Source organism: Diceros bicornis, chromosome 31 (assembly GCF_020826845.1).
Source record: "Diceros bicornis minor isolate mBicDic1 chromosome 31, mDicBic1.mat.cur, whole genome shotgun sequence".
NCBI lineage: Eukaryota > Metazoa > Chordata > Mammalia > Perissodactyla > Rhinocerotidae > Diceros > Diceros bicornis.
In genome coordinates, this window is record NC_080770.1 from 9,286,857 (window position 1) to 9,303,789 (window position 16,933).

The 16,933-nt window shown below is 46.1% G+C and overlaps 1 protein-coding gene across 1 annotated transcript in view; it reads left to right on the forward strand.

Moving 5' to 3' along the window:
- The first annotated feature begins 7,196 nt into the window (after positions 1-7,196).
- LOC131394911 (phospholipase A and acyltransferase 3) overlaps positions 7,197-16,933 on the forward strand; it is a 28,426-nt gene continuing 18,689 nt past the window's right edge. The window contains exons 1-2 of the mRNA XM_058526607.1: positions 7,197-7,285; positions 7,784-7,861. Coding sequence (XP_058382590.1) covers positions 7,847-7,861 — 15 coding nt within the window. The 5' untranslated portion in view covers positions 7,197-7,285; positions 7,784-7,846. The remainder of the gene's footprint in view (positions 7,286-7,783; positions 7,862-16,933) is intronic.

Below are 16,933 nucleotides of genomic sequence, written 5' to 3' on the forward strand. Positions count from 1 at the left end.
AGTTTGTCAAAAATATCAAAAAGTTTTAAAACATGTGGTCAAATAGGAAACAATGCTTAGTTATCCATTCAGTCAAAGTAACAACAGGTCAATAAAATTATTTAAAAAAAAAAACAATGGGCTGGCCCCGTGGCTTAGCGGTTAGGTGCGCAAGCTCTGCTGCTGGCGGCCCGGGTTCGGATCCCGGGCGCGCACTGACGCACTGCTTCTCTGGCCATGCTGAGGCCGCGTCCCACATGTAGCAACTAGAAGGATGTGCAGCTATGACATACAACTATCTACCGGGGCTTTGGGGGAAAAATAAATAAATAAAATTATTATTTAAAAAAAAAACAAAGTGACAACAGGAACAGTGAAAGGCAGAGTGAAAACAGCCAAGCCCCCCAAACCTTTCATATTCTTTTTATCAAGAGCAGACAAAAAGTTCAAGAAAATTTTCCTTTTAAGAGAAAGCCAAATTCTAATTTTGTACCAGCTTACTTTTGATATTGAAACTTATTTACTTAATTAGATTTACTTCAATCTTAGCCAACTTGACCATGTATAAAACTCTTTCCTCAGGATTCTTCCTCCACAAACCTTTTATAACTTTCTTTTTTATATTTAGAATTTGTCCCTTGTCTTCTTTTTTCCCTCCTAGTATTTTAGGACAAATTTATCTTTCTTTAACAAAATAAATAAAAATATCTTTATTTTTTGTACCTCTTTTACTGAAAACATATATTGTAGTTTCCTGGTATACAGACTTTCTAGAAATATGTGCTTTCCCATAGAAAATTCCTCAGCATGCACAAAACATGTTTATCAACAAACTCAAGCCTCTTTCAGTTTCTTTGAGATAAGAAACCAAAGGCAGGTAAAACTATGCTTAGTAATCAATTTTTAATATTTTATCTTATGTGGAAATGACCTAGATACTCAACAAGTTTTATCATTTACTTTAGCAAAACTCTAAAGTTTTAAGTTACGAAAAAGATTTTGGAAGTTATTTTTCAAGCATATATACCATAAAACATAATTATTGTTAAAAAGTTCCTCCAAGGACTTTTATCTTTTTTACATCTATTTAGTTTACCTGTCCTCAATAATTATATTTAGATTGTCTACAAAAACGTCATGAGACATCAAACAAAATCAGCTGTTATTCTAAGTTATTACTCTTGCTGACAAATTCTGTAACAGGGATAACAGGAGCTCATTTGACCAGTGAACCAGGCTGCATGTCTGCATCATATCCAATGCTGATAACTCTGAGGGTGTGCCTATTTTAAATCAAACCAGCAAACTTAAATAAGTCTATATTTATTAAAGATTATTTCATATCATGGTAACTTGAAAGACATTTGGGTTAGTTTTTATTACATTTAGAAATAATTTATGTAAGTGCTTACTTTAAGCCAACTAAATAGAGCTCTTAATTTTGGCCATACCATCTGGAGGTAAAATATCCTATATATATATATATATAACATATATATGGACACACATATACACAAAGACATCACAGTAATTGTTTTAAAACTTTAGGACGATGTATCATACCTTTAAAAGTCTGCACAAAGCATTTAACAAAGGCCCTCTTTCTAAGTGTATGATTTAACCTTAGACCAATTTACCTTGGAAGGGAGCCTTTAGTATCCTTTTAGGACCTGATACTAGCCTCTAGTTTTATTTCATACGGTGTGGGCTCAGGCAACCTTATTGTCTTCCCTTTAGTATGTTTATAATTTTTTTAAATAATTTTATTTATTTATTTATTTTTTCCCCCAAAGCCCTAGTAGATAGTTGTATGTCATAGCTGCACATCCTTCTAGTTGCTGTATGTGGGACGCGGCCTCAGCATGGCCGGAGAAGCGGTGTGTCGGTGCATGCCTGGGATCCGAACCCAGGCCGCCAGCAGCGGAGCACACCCACTTAACCGCTAAGCCACAGGGCCAGCCCCCTTTAGTATGTTTAATTAACATTGTCTGAAAGGCAGAGTTATCCCCACAATACAATCAGAAAAAAAGAGATGTAATCATTTTATATAAAGCCCATTTAAATATACCAACTTTTATAAAACTTTATCTTAATTTTATCAACTCATACCTCTAATTACAACTTATATTAGGATTTCATTAACAAATTTCAGTATTATAATCTGTGTAGAGGAAGCATTCCCAGCAAGACATTTGTTTCCAAAAAAAACATCCAGGCAAAGTTGACATAATCTCTTTATGTAATATTAGCTTGAACACTTTAATCTTTATAGTCTTATCGACCTTAGCAGCCTACCTGTTGCCCCAAACAATTGTTGTTCAGGTTTCTCATTGTGATCTCTGCCTTCTGGCTTTTTAATTTTTTTTTTCAAACTGAGGTGAATAGAACAGGCCTGTCTGATGTCCTTTAATGTTGGGCGGCCAATCGGGGGTCCCTTTAGGCCATCCAATCTTAGGCAGTGTTTTATTAAAACCTTTGTTTTAACTGGGGCCAGCCCCGTGGCTTAGTGGTTAAGTGCGCGCGCTCCGCTGCTGGCGGCCCGGGTTCGGATCCCGGGCGCACACTGACGCACTGCTTCTCCGGCCATGCTGAGGCCGCGTCTCACGTACGGCAACTAGAAGGATGTGCAGCTATGACACACAACTATCTACTGGGGCTTTGGGGGGAAAGAAAATAAATAAATAAAATCTTTAAAAAAAAAGAAAACCTTTGTTTTAACTTTATTCATGTCTGCTCTATTCATCCAATTTTCCTTTTTAATAACTAATTAAAGATTTCCATTCTGCTGGGATGAGTCCTGTGACTCTTCCTTTTTTGATTTCTCTTTATTTTATTTTCCTTTAATATTTGTCTTATCTAATCCACTGTCTTATTTACCTTCTTCTTCTTCTTCTTCTTTTTAAAAACTCCTTTAAAAATTTCCACCTTGTTGAAAAGAGTCCCTTTATTTTTCCTCAGCTTCCTTTTATTCTTTTGTTAACTTATTGTTTTCATCAGCATCTGTAAGACCATGAGAAGAAGCTGAGACCCTAAGTTTGATTAAGTTCTTAAGACCAGTCATTGTATTTTCCTTTCTTTTTTTTCTGATGAGGAAGATTGGCTCTGAGCTAATGTCTATTGCCAGTCGTCCCCTTTTTGCTGAGGAACATTGGCCCTAAGCTAACATCCGTGCCCATCCTCCTCTATTTTGTACGTGGGACATTGCCACAGCATGGTTTGATGAGCGGTGCATAGGTCCGTGCCCAGGATCCGAACCTGCAAACCCTGGGCTGCTGAAGCAGAACAGGTGAACTTAACCAGTATGCCATTGGGCTGGCCCCCATTGTATTTTCCTTTTAATTTGGTCTTTTCATAGGCACCAATAAAACAGTTGTTTATGATGAGAGCTCTCTAAAAATTTTTCCAACTTAAGGATCCATTGTTTGGCCATTTACTCTCTGGAGGTTAAAGAATATTGTGGCCATGTGGTGTTACAAAAGAAAATCATCCCTTTTTAGACATTGGCTCATAACTATGATCAGACCATCTACTCAGAATCAGCCCCAATGGGCTCCACTTGGGGACAGACAGCATGTTCCCCATTCTGTTACACAGAGATGGACAGACATACAGATCCAGACACAGAAAAACCAGACACCAGTGAACCAGCTCCCAGATTTAGGGTACAACTGTTCCCACTCCAAATGCGTGCCCAGATAGCCCCTCCACAAATGGAAGTGGCCCCAGATGGCCCTGCCTTAAATGGAAAGACCCCAGATGGAGGGGAAAAGAGTTCACAGGCATCCCTGAGGCAACTTACCCTATTCCAGATTGAGTCTGTGGACTCACCAGAAGCAAACACAAACAAATCTAGAGCCTGTTTCTTTGCTACAAGAAAATGTGTGTAGGGCCAGCAGTTCTGGGTCAGAAGGAAACTACGGGGGACAGTCCCTAGGGCAAATCACCTAGGCAGCTGATAGACTGCTTCCCAGGAAATCCCAGTTGGCCAGGGCCACGGAGCCACGGGCCAAGAGCCCCCTGGCTGGCTTGCCAAATTGTTACTGGACACAAACACAGGTTCTTTATCTGCCACACAAGAGGGGCCAAATAAAAATTGGAACACCAGGCTTATGGCAAGCAAAGGGTTTTTATTTCAGGTGACATTAGCCAGGAGATGAGAGTCAGCCCTCAAATTTATCTCATCTCCCTGAAAGATGGGAGGAAAGGGGTTTCAAAGGTTGTGAGGAATGTGGCTGCTTGTAGGGAGGGGGAGCCTGTGGCCTTGCTGGTTGGTGCTTTCCCACCAGCCTGTGTTTGGCCTTATGAGGCTGCTTGCAGGGAGGGGGTGGTGAGATAAGAGAATCGCAGGTGGGTGTCTTTGGTTGCCTGCCTCTGTGGTGGAGGGTGGATTCTGGCACCAGTAAGCTGAGGAGTTGGGGTCTGGGAAGCTTCAGCTTCCTGATATTCTCTGGATATCAGTTTCCCTGTAATAAAACTTCCAAGGACCCGTAACTAGCCAAGATGTTAGCATGAGGCCACCTGGGCTCTAACAATCTGTAACTTCTATTTGCCTTGGGAAGTTCAGGGATAGAAAGGTTTAAAAAACCAATATTTACATAGGACTATAACTTAGAGAAGCAAGCAAAGGGAGTGAGTGCTTTTGATTTTAACCCCATATATGCTGGGTTTAATGTAGTGGACCCATATCAGGGCCAGTATCAGGAACTTTTCAGGGCCTCGCAACAGGGATTTGTTCTCAGCTTCTGTAGGACTTGAGGAGTTTCACAGATAGGGGATTCAGGAAGAAGTTGTACTTCCCCTTCCTTTTCTTTCATAAAAGCCTGATTTTTCTGGTCAGAGCAAACTGTCAAAATTGGCGCAATCACAAAGCCTCACCAGAGTAGCTGGGACACATGTAAAAGGCCTGTATTCACTTGGCTAATGGAGCCTCAGGACCTTTCTCCTGAGGACTACTCCTGTCTTTTGCTTTTTTTTTTTTGGTGAGAAAGATTAGCCCTGAGCTAACATCTGATGCTAACCCTCCTCTTCTTGCTGAGGAAGATTGGCCCTGGGCCAACATCTGTGCCATCTTCCTCTACTTTATACGTGGGATGCCTGGGCCGGCCCAGTGTTGAAGTGGTTAAGTGCACGTGCTCTGCTTCGGTGGCCTGGGATTTGCAGGTTCAAATCCTGGGCACGCACCAATGCACCGCTCGTCAAGCCATGCTGTGGCAGCGTCCCATATAAAATAGAGGAAGATGGGCATAGATGTTAGCCCAGGGCCAATCTTCCTCAGCAAAAAGAGGAGGTTGGCATCAGATGTTAGCTCAGGGCTGATCGTCCTCACAAAAAATAAATAAATTAAAAAAATAAATGAAAAATAAATATATGTGGGATGCCCGCCACAGCATGGTTTGATAAGCAGTGCATAGGTCCATGCCCAGGACCCAAACCTGTGAACCATTGGCCACTGAAGTGGAGCACGTGAACTTAACCACTACACCACCAGGCTGGCCCCTACTCTTCCTGTTTTTAGAGTTGCTGTTAAGCAACAGAAACCCTCATGTTATCACGGAATGCTGCTACGGATTCTGCTCCTTAAATGCGGTTTGCCTGTCCTCTCTCTCTCCTCCCCTCTCCCCTCTCCTCCTGCCCTGGCCTTCTCCTCCCACCCCACCCGCTCAGAACCCCCACAGGGTCTCCCACTTCACAGCATTTAGCCTTGTGCCATTTCCTCGCACCTTCTCAGTTACCCCTTCCTCAGAGACAGCAAAACAGTGGATTCTCCTGGAGGAGAATTCATCCTCCTCAGAAGGCAGAGAATGGAAGACTTAAAATAATTAAAAATAAATGTTTCTCCCCTATCACAAGAAGAAGAAGAACGGGGCTCCGTGACTGTGATTGCAGAAAAGACCAGAGGCTTTGGAGGCAGGTATTGGTTTGATCCTGGCAGGGCTGTCCCCCTGTCCCGTGTGATGGACTTGGAATGGGGCTTAGGGGTGATCTTGCTGACGATGGTGCCGGCATCATCTGCTGGCAGCTTCTCAGTCCTGGGGCCTTTCGTACAGAGCTCCTCTTTTGAGAGCTGTGTGAAAGGTAAAAATCACTTTCTTGATATCCCCGCCCCTCAGGATGTTTTTTGTTTTTCCTGGCACAGCAATAGGAAAAACAAGTAAAGGAGGTGACATCTGGGCCATTCTGGAAGCAGAGAGTAAGGAGAAGCAGAAGTCAGTCTGGTTTCCTCAAAACCGAACTTCTCCATCCTGGATTTGGACCACTTTACAGAGAGTTGCTTGCTCAATACATATGACAATTTCTTGGGTGAGTGGTAATGCACAGAGCGTTCTGGTATTTATCTAAATTGCCTCTGACTCTCCTTGTCGGGAAGCTGGTGAATAATGTGTGATGTTGACGATCGTGTACCTTTCCTCGTGTAAATAATAGCCAATGTGTCCTGCGGATTTACCATGTGCCGGACATCAAGCTCAGCATTTTTATAAGCATCATTTCATTTGTTGCTCTCCCTTTGAGGAATGTACTTTTATATATTATCTTATACATTGTACAAGATCATCATCACTCCATTTTACAGATGAACAGACTGAGGCTCAGAGAGGGAAGGATGCCCTGGACCCCATAGCTGGCAAGTGACAGGGCCAGGATTTGGCGCAAGCATCCTGATCCCAAGGCTCAGTGCTGGCTGGGAGTGGCGGGAATATAGAGATGAACCGGAGCTGGTTCTCCTCTTGTGGAGCCACAACCAGTGCAGAGGAAGGCCCTGTGTTTGGTCATTCATTCATTCATGGAATGCCTACTGTATGCGAGGTTTGAAGGATATCTGATGGCTTAAGACCCAATAGGTAAAAATACTCTCTGCTAGACCCTTGCCTTCAAATGGCTTTAAAATTTATTATAGTTTTGAACTATAAGCCCACTCGAGTGGAGGAGATAAGTAAATTGATTGCACTCCAGTGTGATGTGTGTACAGAGAACAGTATAATACTACACGTTCTTAAATATTGGGGGGCCCGCAGAGCGCGTGTAGAAGAGGTGAGGAGGTGGCCCTGGAGCTGGATCCAGTGTGTCGGGGAGAGGGGGGCAGAGGAGGACGTGGGGAGAGGCGGTCGGGGTGAGAGGGAGGCATCCTGGCTTGTCCAGCCCAGAGGCCGGAGCCCGCTGTCCCTGTGCCGGGGGCAGGGAGCTCTGCGTGGCTCTCATTAGCCAGTCACACAGGGAGGGGCCCGGTGACCTCACGCCGGTCTGGCCTCTGCGGCCATTAAACTCGTTCTCTTTGCAGTGGCGGCCGCGCTGCCTCCAAGTCCGAGAGGTGGGTGGACAGGTTCTTCCTGGGACTTAAGAAAGGGTGGGATGCTTGGGGCGGCTCTCCGGGTCCCAAGGGCTGTGTGGGAGAGGGAGAAGTTGGGTGAGGCGGGAGTAAACAAGTTGGGGAGCAGCCTGCAAGCAGCTGCCGCCTCCTGGCACCGCGGACCGGGGAGGGAGGGCCGGGCGCGGCGCCCTGGCCGACTTTTTGGGGCGCGGCGCCCTGGGCAGGCGACACCGATCGCGCTCCCTGCAGCTGGGCCGCCAAGCCTCTCAGTATCGGGTGACCCTCCCCTGCCCCCTTCAGGGGATGCGTGGGTTCTGGGCCAAGTGCAGGGCAGGGAGGCGGCGGGCGGGGAACTCCGAGGGAGTAGGCGGTTGTGCCTGAATCCGGTGGCAGACGCACAGCGCACGGTCTCCCCACCAGAAACCCCCGTCCCCTGGGGTCTCGGGGACGCTGTTTCCTGTTTACGACGTAGAGAATCTCCTGCTCTCCCTGCCTCAGGCACTTACACTGCTGAGAAAGCGAACTCCAGCCTGAAACTGAGAGTCCACGTCACGAAAGAAGATGCGCGCGCCCATCGTAAGTGTGGGGCGGGCGTGGGCTGGGGCTGGGGGTCGTGTTTTAGTGGGGACTCGCTGTCCCGGGCCTGAGTTGTCACTTCAGGGAGACGATGCTTGAGGAGGTGGGGCCACACCTCCGCAGCCGCTGGGCAGCAGGAGTGGGTGTGGGTCAGCGGGCACCTGTTGGAGTCGTCTCGGTGCCTGAACTTGCGAGGGCAGGTGTGGAGGCCGCCCTGCTGAAACCGGCCTCCGGGAAGGCAGGCCCTGCGGGACCTACATGGAGAGGGAGGCAGAAGGGACGACTTGCTCCGCAAAGGCCCTGTGCTGCCGTCCTGAGTCCGGCCAGAACGCCTGGACTGGCCGCTGGGGCTGAGTGGGGCAGGAGCTGCTACCCCAGGCCTCGCCTGGGTCTGACCGCAGGGGCCTTTTCTGGTCTGAGCTGACCGCACCTCATGACCAGCCCTGCCAGCAATTTCCAAGCTCTCACGTTTTCGTTTTCTAACCTGTGATGTGGTTCGGAAATCATAAAGGGCCTTGGCAGGCGGCAGAGAGGTTCAGAGCGCCAGCTTGTGAGGTAGACCCCCGGGGATTGTGTTCCCGCTGAGCACTTAGCTGCGTCTCTTGGATCAAGTTTCAAAACCCCTCTGTTCCGGGGAGTGAAGATTATATGACTGAATACTTACGAAGTGCTCAGAACAGTGCTTCACACACTTATTGAGTGCTCAACTGTAATTCACTATTATTATTATTATTTCAATCCTGGTAAAGAGCTTCACACCGCACCTGGCATCAGAGTGTACCTGGTTTATTTGATGCCTGGAGCTGTCGTTTTTAAATCTCTCTCTCTTTCATCTGACATTATTTCCAGTCACAATCATGAAATAAATAGTAATAATGCCCAGAAAAGAAACCTAGTGAAAATTTCCTTTTATTGAGCTTTGTATATGAAGTCATGTCAGTGAAAAAATAAAAAATGAAAAATCAATAAAGTTAGAGAGAAAAATAGAAAAAAGTAATGGATTAATGGTTTTTAATTGCATTCACGTATTTTTGAAAACAACTTATTCTTACATATAGGGTGATCACAGTAATGAATGATAATAACATTACAGTTTCTGTTTTGGAACTTTAACTTCTGAAAAGTTGACCATGACTTTGTCAAAACTGATCTTCTTTGCATGTTCATGTTCAATATTCAGTGAAGCTAGATTTGTCAATTCATCTTTGCTCACAGTTGATTGAAGAACCCTTTTTATTAATTTTAATTTCAAAAGCTTCTCTTCATATGAACCAACACATATCCAAATAGGAAAAGCCTTAAACATTAGGATAAGTTTGTCAGAGATTCGTAAAAATCCCATTTCATAATAAATTTCAGACATTGCAATAATGCCTGTCTTTTTTTTTTCCTAAATCAATTCTAGTGGCTTCTAAATATCTCCACATTTGAAACATTTTCACTAAAACATCTTCCCCAGAAAATTCATCATAAATTTTTATCTTTGGCAAAATTCTCCCGAGATTTTCTTCTTCTGCAAAAGTCAGAGAAAACGGCTGAACAACGGTAAACATTGACATTTATTTAAACCATTGCTTTAGAATGAGAGTCTGGCTCTTGGTGAAAATGATTCAGGCTTTCAAACACTTCTTTTTAGTTTCTTCTGGCACTGGGAGAGCAGACTCTTTTTTCCCTCTTTTTAAAATTTTTAAATTAAAAACCCTTGTGTTGAGGCTGACTTGCAATAGATCGCAGCAAGGGAGCTGCTCTGCTACCCATGAAATTCCAACCCAGAAGCAGGTGGTCTACGAATGGTTTAGAGAGAGCAGGCTCTTTGTCTTCTGTTTAAACACAGGAAAATGTAGAACCACAGGGGTTGGTGACACAAACTGTGCAGAAAGTTCAAACCATTCTGAGCGATTCGGAACTCGCTGTGGGAACAGACATGTGTAGCTGAGCCTATGTGTCAGCAGCTGACTGCATAACTGGGTGTTCTCTGATTGAACTGCCATGGAGAAGACAAAGTTTTTTAAAGAATAAGAAATAAAAATGTGCTAATTTGAGGCTCACATATATATTATTAAATCTCAGCAGTAATTGCCACAAGGAGAACTTAAAACAATACAATAGCTTTAGGGGGAGTAGTATTTTATCACTATTATTTAAAATTGTTGGCAGATGGTGGTAATACACAGCAGACTGACTTTTGTTGTGTCGTATTGTTTTAAAATTCTCTGCGGACAACCCATTTCTATTTGTCTGCACCCGGGGAATACGGCTTCCACCTCCCGGCACTGGGTGTGCCACTGCCTGGCTCTTAGGGCTTGACCAGTGTTCCTGGTTAAATCTGCTCCCTGGACCTCCCTGGGAGGCCTCCTGGTCAGTGCCAGCACTGACCGTTTCTCTGCTCTCCGTGTTCCAGATTTGCTTAGAATGAGTGGGCCGGGAGCCTTTGCCTTCCCTCCTCCAGCAACACTGCACCCTTAAATCTGTGGCTTGTTAAAAACTTGCCACTGGAGAAGTGAAAATCCAAAGTGAAACCGAGGCTCCAGAATGTGAGGAAATGGGTGGGCCTGCTCTGATTTCTGACTCTAAACTTATGGGCTTCTTTGTGACCCTCTCAGTTTGCCTGATGTTCTGGCAGATGTCTGTGGAGCTCATTAAGTTGCATAAGGGAGTTGGGGAAGAGGACCCTTCTCAAACAGCAATGGGGCTTTGGGCCCTGCAGGGGGGTCTTCCCCACTCGGGAGGGGCTGCAGGCTGGGAGGGGCTTGAGGAGGAAGCGATGTGTCCCTCTAGGCCACGAACCCCTACTGAGAACGTTGTATATCCCAGGCTGGCTGCTTAGTCTAGCTGGTGGGCTGGGCGTGGAAACTGATCACTCCTTCCCACGGGCTCCGCTCAACAATTATAGTCATCTGATAAACAGGGCTGTGGCCGTGGGGGCAGCTGTGACACTCTGCCGGGCAGCAGAGGAGGCACTGAGGAGGCGGGGACTTTGAGCCTGTCTTGAGGCGTGAGTAGGAGTTTGCCAGTGAACAGCCAAGGGCATTTCAGGCCTAGAGTAAGGTGATGGAGAGGCAAAGCTCGCCACGGGGATGGTTATCACCGTCAGCATCTTCGTGTGAATTACTTGGTGTAGTGGAAAGAAGTTGGCCTTTGGCTTCCATTGGGAGACCTGCAGTGGAATCCTGGCTGTGCTTCTTGGGGAGCTCTGAGAGCTTGGGCCAGTTACTTCCCATCTCTGAGCCGTTTCCTGGTCTGTAAAATGGGGCTGCTGTACGGATTCCAGGTGACTTGTGAAAACCCTGAGTAGTGCCTGGCAGCAGGAGGTGGTGGTCCCCAGATGAGTTGGGGGGCAGTCCTGATTCACGGGGGGTGAGGTTGGACACTAGAACAGGCCTGGAGGTCAGGAGCCTGGGAGGGCAGATGAGTTTTGCCTCCTTTTTCCGGGACATCTTGACATTTGGGCTGCTCGGGCTGGGCCTGGTGCCCACTGGAGCTGCCACTGTCCCTCTCCCAGCAGCTGGCAGGGCATGAGGGGTTGTGTCACCCAACCCCTCCTCCACCTTCTCTCTGGGCCTGAGATGAGGAGCCTGGGCAGTGAGGCCTCCCCTTCATGCTCCCTGCACCCACCCAGCTGGGGGCACAAGGTCTCAACCCTCTCATGGGCATAACTGGTTTTACAGCTTATGCTCCCATATCATTTATTCCTCACATAAACCCTGCTGGGTGGGTCTTAACGGCTCTGTTTTACTGGAGAAGCTCAGAGAGGTTAAGTGATTCCTGAAGGTCACACAGCAATAGAGCAGAGAGGAGCCCAGTTTCAGGACTGGGCTCTGCTTCTGAAAACGCAGCCTGAGAGAGACGGGATCGGCACCCAGCTCCTCACATGTTCCTTCTCTTCCTAAGACTTTGGCTCTGAAATTCCCAGCTTTCTGCTGGGAGGTGCCTTCTCAGCACCCACCCTGGACTTCAGTCTTTCTTTTTATCACAAGCTTCTAGACGTTTCCGCAGAGCGTCAGAAATGCAGAGGATGAGGTTAGGGATTTCCACACTTACCACAGGTTGTGGTGCTGGGAGCGCACAGGAGAACTAGCTCTCAGGCTGGATTTCACAACCTCTACTGTGCCTCCAGCTGGCCCCGCAGCTGTCTGAGACCTTGTCAAATTAAAAATCATAAAAACACCCCCAAGAACAGTGGCAGCAAAAACTGCCATTTACAGAACACTTCCCATGTGCCAGGTGGTATTTGCTGAGTGATTTATAGGTGTTATCTTGTTTGATCTTCAGGACAACTCCATGAATCAGGTGCCATCATCACCCCCATTTTACAGCTCAGGAAACTGAGGCTGGGAGAAGTCGGGTGACTTGCCAAGGTTGTCCAGTTAGTAAGTCACAGAGCCCAGATTTGAACCCAAGCTGTCTGGTTCCAGAGCCCCAAGGCTGTAATCAGTCTGCTGTTTCTGAAAAATAAATCCATCTTGATTTAAACACAGAGCAGTCATGCTCATTCTCCTACTTTCTGTATCTTTTGAACGCCTGAAATATTTCATTAAAAAAACAAACTTGCAAACCCCTGCCAAGGCTGAGTGTGGGTGGATAGGAATTCTTCCGTAGTGGCTTTGAGTTACAGAAAAACATTCTTTTGGTCTCTGAGTTACAGAAAAACATTCTTTTGGTCTCGTTTTGACCCTTGGGGTGAAAGTTCTTCTAAAAGTGTCCTCACTTCCCCCTCTGGTCCTGTCTAGTGCCGGAAGTGGAGAGTCTCGCCCTGGATCACGGTTGCAGGGGTGAATGTGGGTTAGTATGGGAGGACCGTGACAGGAGATGGTGGGATCCACTAGAGGGCTGAGCTGTCTCCTTTCTGCTCGTGGGGAGGGAAGAGGCTGGGGTTCAAGTTCCTGCTTTGCCACTTTCAGGCTGACCCTGGGTGACTGATCTTATCTCCCTTAGCCTCAGTTTCCCCACCTGCAAAATGAGGTATGACTGCCCATGTCAGCCTAACGCTCCAGTCTTCTCACTCCCTCCCCTTCAGACACCCTCTCCTGGGGTTCTCACTCTGGCCTGCATAGTAGAATCACAAGGAAGCATCAAAAAAATGCCAGGCCTGGGCCTCACCCCAGGGATCCTGCTTCTGGCCCAACCCCAAGAACACCCTGAGATGCCCCCACCACTATGCTCTTGCGCCTGTCTCCCCTACATCTCTGCTTACCTCTCTGTATCCCCTTTGCAGCCACTCCCTCCCCACCGCAGTCTCTGATGGCAAGAGAGTGTGAGGGTTAAGAGTGTAGGATTTGGGTTTGAATTCTGTCTCTACCATGTACGCGTACCCCCTCATCTTTCAAGACTTCAACAAAAATCTCAGGTGCTGCCTTTTCCAGCGTCATCTCCAGCTCCTCTCCTCCCATTCTCTCTCACACCCATTTCAGCCAGGCGTTTGTCTCCAACTTCCAACAGGAGCTGTTCTTAGATAGGTCACCGGTGACCCTCATTCCAGACCATTCCCTGACCTCCAGGCTGATGGACTCAGCTGCCTCCCTAGCCTCTCCATTTGGCCACCTGGTGGACATTTCTGCCCAGCACACCCAGCAGGAGCGCCCGATCCTCCCTCAGCCTGCTCTGTCTGCGGCCTGCCATTCACCTTCCCAGTTGCTTTGGCCGGAAACCTTGGGGTCATCTTTGACTCCTCTTCCCTTCACGCCCCACCTCATTCCGTCAGCAAATCCTCTTGGCTCTCCCTTCAAAGCAATCCAGAATCCATCACCTCTCATCCCGCGCTGCCCCATCTTGTCTGAGCCATCATCTACTGTCTCCGTCCTCCATTGTCCCACTTTCCCCGCCTTGTCCCCTCCACTCCAGCCATGCTGGCCTCTGGGCCATCCTCAAACACGCTCTTGCCCTGGGGCGTTTGCTCAGGCTGTTCCCTCTGCCTGGGTGTTCTAGACATTTCAGGGCCCACTCTTGGCCCCCCTGACCCCCTATTCAGTATTGCACCCCCTGCCCCATTCCCCCTGCACTCCAGCCCCCTCCACTCTGCTCTGCCTTTTCTTTCTTTTTGTTTTTATTTGGTATCTCTTCTAAGATTCTAAATGATTTACTTATTTACTAAGGTTTTTAAAAAAATTTTTTTAAAGTTCTGTCTTTCTCCCTGAGACTGAACAAAAGCTTCACGAAGGAAGGCAGGGATCTTTGCTTTGTCCCTAGACAGAGCCCAGGTGCCCAGGGTGGTGCCTGGCGCCTCTCTCTGTGAGCATCTGTCGAGTGAATGAGCAAATGAATGAGTTCCTTGACCCTCCCGGGCAGAGGTGGGCATTGGCAAGGTAAGGGGATTCTCAAGGGGTGTCCTCAGCCACTTACATCGTTTCCCTGGGGCGGGGGAGGGTATTTGTTAAAAACACACTGTGATTCTGCATGCATGCCAGCAACCCCCTCTCCTGTAATTTGTGCGCAGGCTCAAGTCTGAGAACCGCAGCTGCGGGTAAAGGCTGCAGGCTTGGCGGCAGGAAACCAGTGAGTTCCAGATCCCAGAGTTAGAACCACCACGTGCTTGTTTTATTACTGTTGTCATTGTCCTGGGCTCCCTCAGCGCTTCCCCTCTGCCTCTCTCAAAACACTGATCACTTAAATTTTTTTTTTTTTTTGTGAGGAAGATCAGCCCTGAGCTAACATCCGTGCTAATCCTCCTCTTTTTGCTGAGGAAGACCGGCTCTGAGCTAACACCTATTGCCAATCCTCCTCCCTTTTTTTTTTCCTCCCAAAGAGCCCCAGTAGATAGTTGTATGTCATAGCTGCACATCCTTCTAGTTGCTGTATGTGGGACGCGGCCTCAGCATGGCTGGAGAAGCAGCGCGTCTGGGTGCCCCTGGGGATCCGAACCAGGGCCCTTAGTAGCAGAGCGCGCACACTTAAACGCTAAGCCACGGGGTCGCCCGGATCACTTAAATTTAAAAGAAGAGTTTAAGATACTCTACAGGTGGAATGCATCGGTGGGCGTATTTGTGATAAAGGAAATACAGTAACAGGAGAATCTAGGTGGTGGGTATACAGATGTTCGCTAAAAAATGCCTTCAATTCTGAAAATTCAAACTGTATGTTCAAAAAATTTTCATAATAAAATGTTGGGAAGCATGCTATGAACTTAAAAATGCTCATTGCAGGAAAGCGGAAAATACAGAAAAATAGAAGGAAGTGAGACAATCACAATAAGTACCCTTAGTCCCAACACCCAGAGGGAATCTCTGCTGGGGTGTTGGTATAAATTGTTCCAGTCTTCGTGCTGTGTGTATTTACTTTGTTACATAGTAATAATTGTATGGATTTCCCCAAACTGAACACACTGATGTTTGTCAAGTCTTAAGTTTTTCTCTGATTTTAAAACAGATAAATGTGTATTTAAACATTTTGGAAAACTAGAAAAGAATTAAAAAGAAAATTAATACCCCAAAATCTACTACCTAGTAATAAACACTGTTTATGTTTTGGTGTATTTTCCCCATTTTTTCTTTTGTATGTTTAAATTTTCTTTTCTAAACAAAGTTTAAAAAATATACTATTTTGTATAAAGCTTTTTCATTAGCCATTATGTTATGGACACTTCTTGTTATTAAGTATTCTTTTAAAATAATACTTTTAAAACATAACTGTACAGTATCCTGGTATATAAATACGGCAAGATTTAACTCATCTCTTTGTGTAGGGTATTTCGGTATCCAGTGTTTTGCCATTAGATGTGACTTGGTGATGGACATCTCTTGTGGGCATTTCAGATTATTTCTTCAAGATCTGGTTTATAAATAGAAATTAAGTCAAAAGGAATGAATATTTTTAAGGTTAGTGATACAAATTGCCAAATTGCCCTTCAAAAAAGTTGTACTGATTTATATTCCCATCAGCAATGAGAGTGCCTGTTTACCTGCACGTTTTTCTATATTTAGTATTAGTATTTTAATTTCCCCCAAACCAGTTTTTAATTTGCATTTATTTGATTACTAATGAGGTAGAATATGTTTTCTTGTATTAAGGGTAATATGTATTTCTCTTTTTAAATTATTTATTATGCCCTTTGTCCATTTTTTCTATTTTGGTGTTCAAATCTTTTTTATTCATTCATAAAAACTCTTTATATATGAAAGATATTAACTGTTTTTTTGGTCATTTTCTTCTTTTTTTTTTTAATTTTTATTTTGTTTTTATTTTTTTTGCGAGGAAGATCAGCCCTGAGCTAACATCCATGCTAATCCTCCTCTTTTTGCTGAGGAAGACCAGCCCTGAGCTAACATCTATTGCCAATCCTCCTCCTTTTTTTCCCCAAAGCCCCAGTAGATAGTTGTATGTCATAGTTGCATATCCTTCTAGTTGCTATATGTGGGATGCGGCCTCAGCATGGCTGGAGAAGCCGTGCGTCAGTGTGCGCCTGGGATCCGAACCCGGGCCGCCAGCAGCGGAGCACGCGCACTTACCGCTAAGCCACGGGGCCGGCCCAGTCATTTTCTTCCAGTTGGTTACGGTAGCTTGTTTTTGGTGTTTTCCAATGCATAGAATGTTCTGGTCTGGCTCTTTTGGCTATAAATCACAAGCAGCCCACTTAAGCGAGCTCAAGTAAAGAAGGTTCAGTTTAAGGACACATGTAGAGAGGTAAGGAGATTCTCATGAAAATCTACGAATGGGAGCTATAATAACAGGGCCTCTCAGGGCCTAGAGCTGGGAGGCAGTTCAGGACCAAGGTGGTTCCAGGCTCCTCAGCAGCTGGTGTTTGTGCATCTCCATGCTGGTGCTCCAGTACTGGTGTGGCTCAGCTAGCTGATCTTGATAGGCCTGCTTCCCTCTCTCCCGCTATCAACAGGGATCTTCTGTTTGGTCAGAGTTGGCGTTCTCTCCTCCCATCCTTGGTTTGGCCCATGGTCCATTGGGGTCTCCCTTGCCTCTTCCGCGTTGTGACTTTTCAGTTTAACCCCTACTGCCAAAAACCTATTTTTTTTTTTTTTCTATTTCTTCGTTCAGATTTTTGAGAGAGAGAGAGAGGATTTGATTGGCCCAGCTCCACTTATCATGGTGGATCCCAAGATGCCAGCCTGCTTGGGGCCGGTGCCT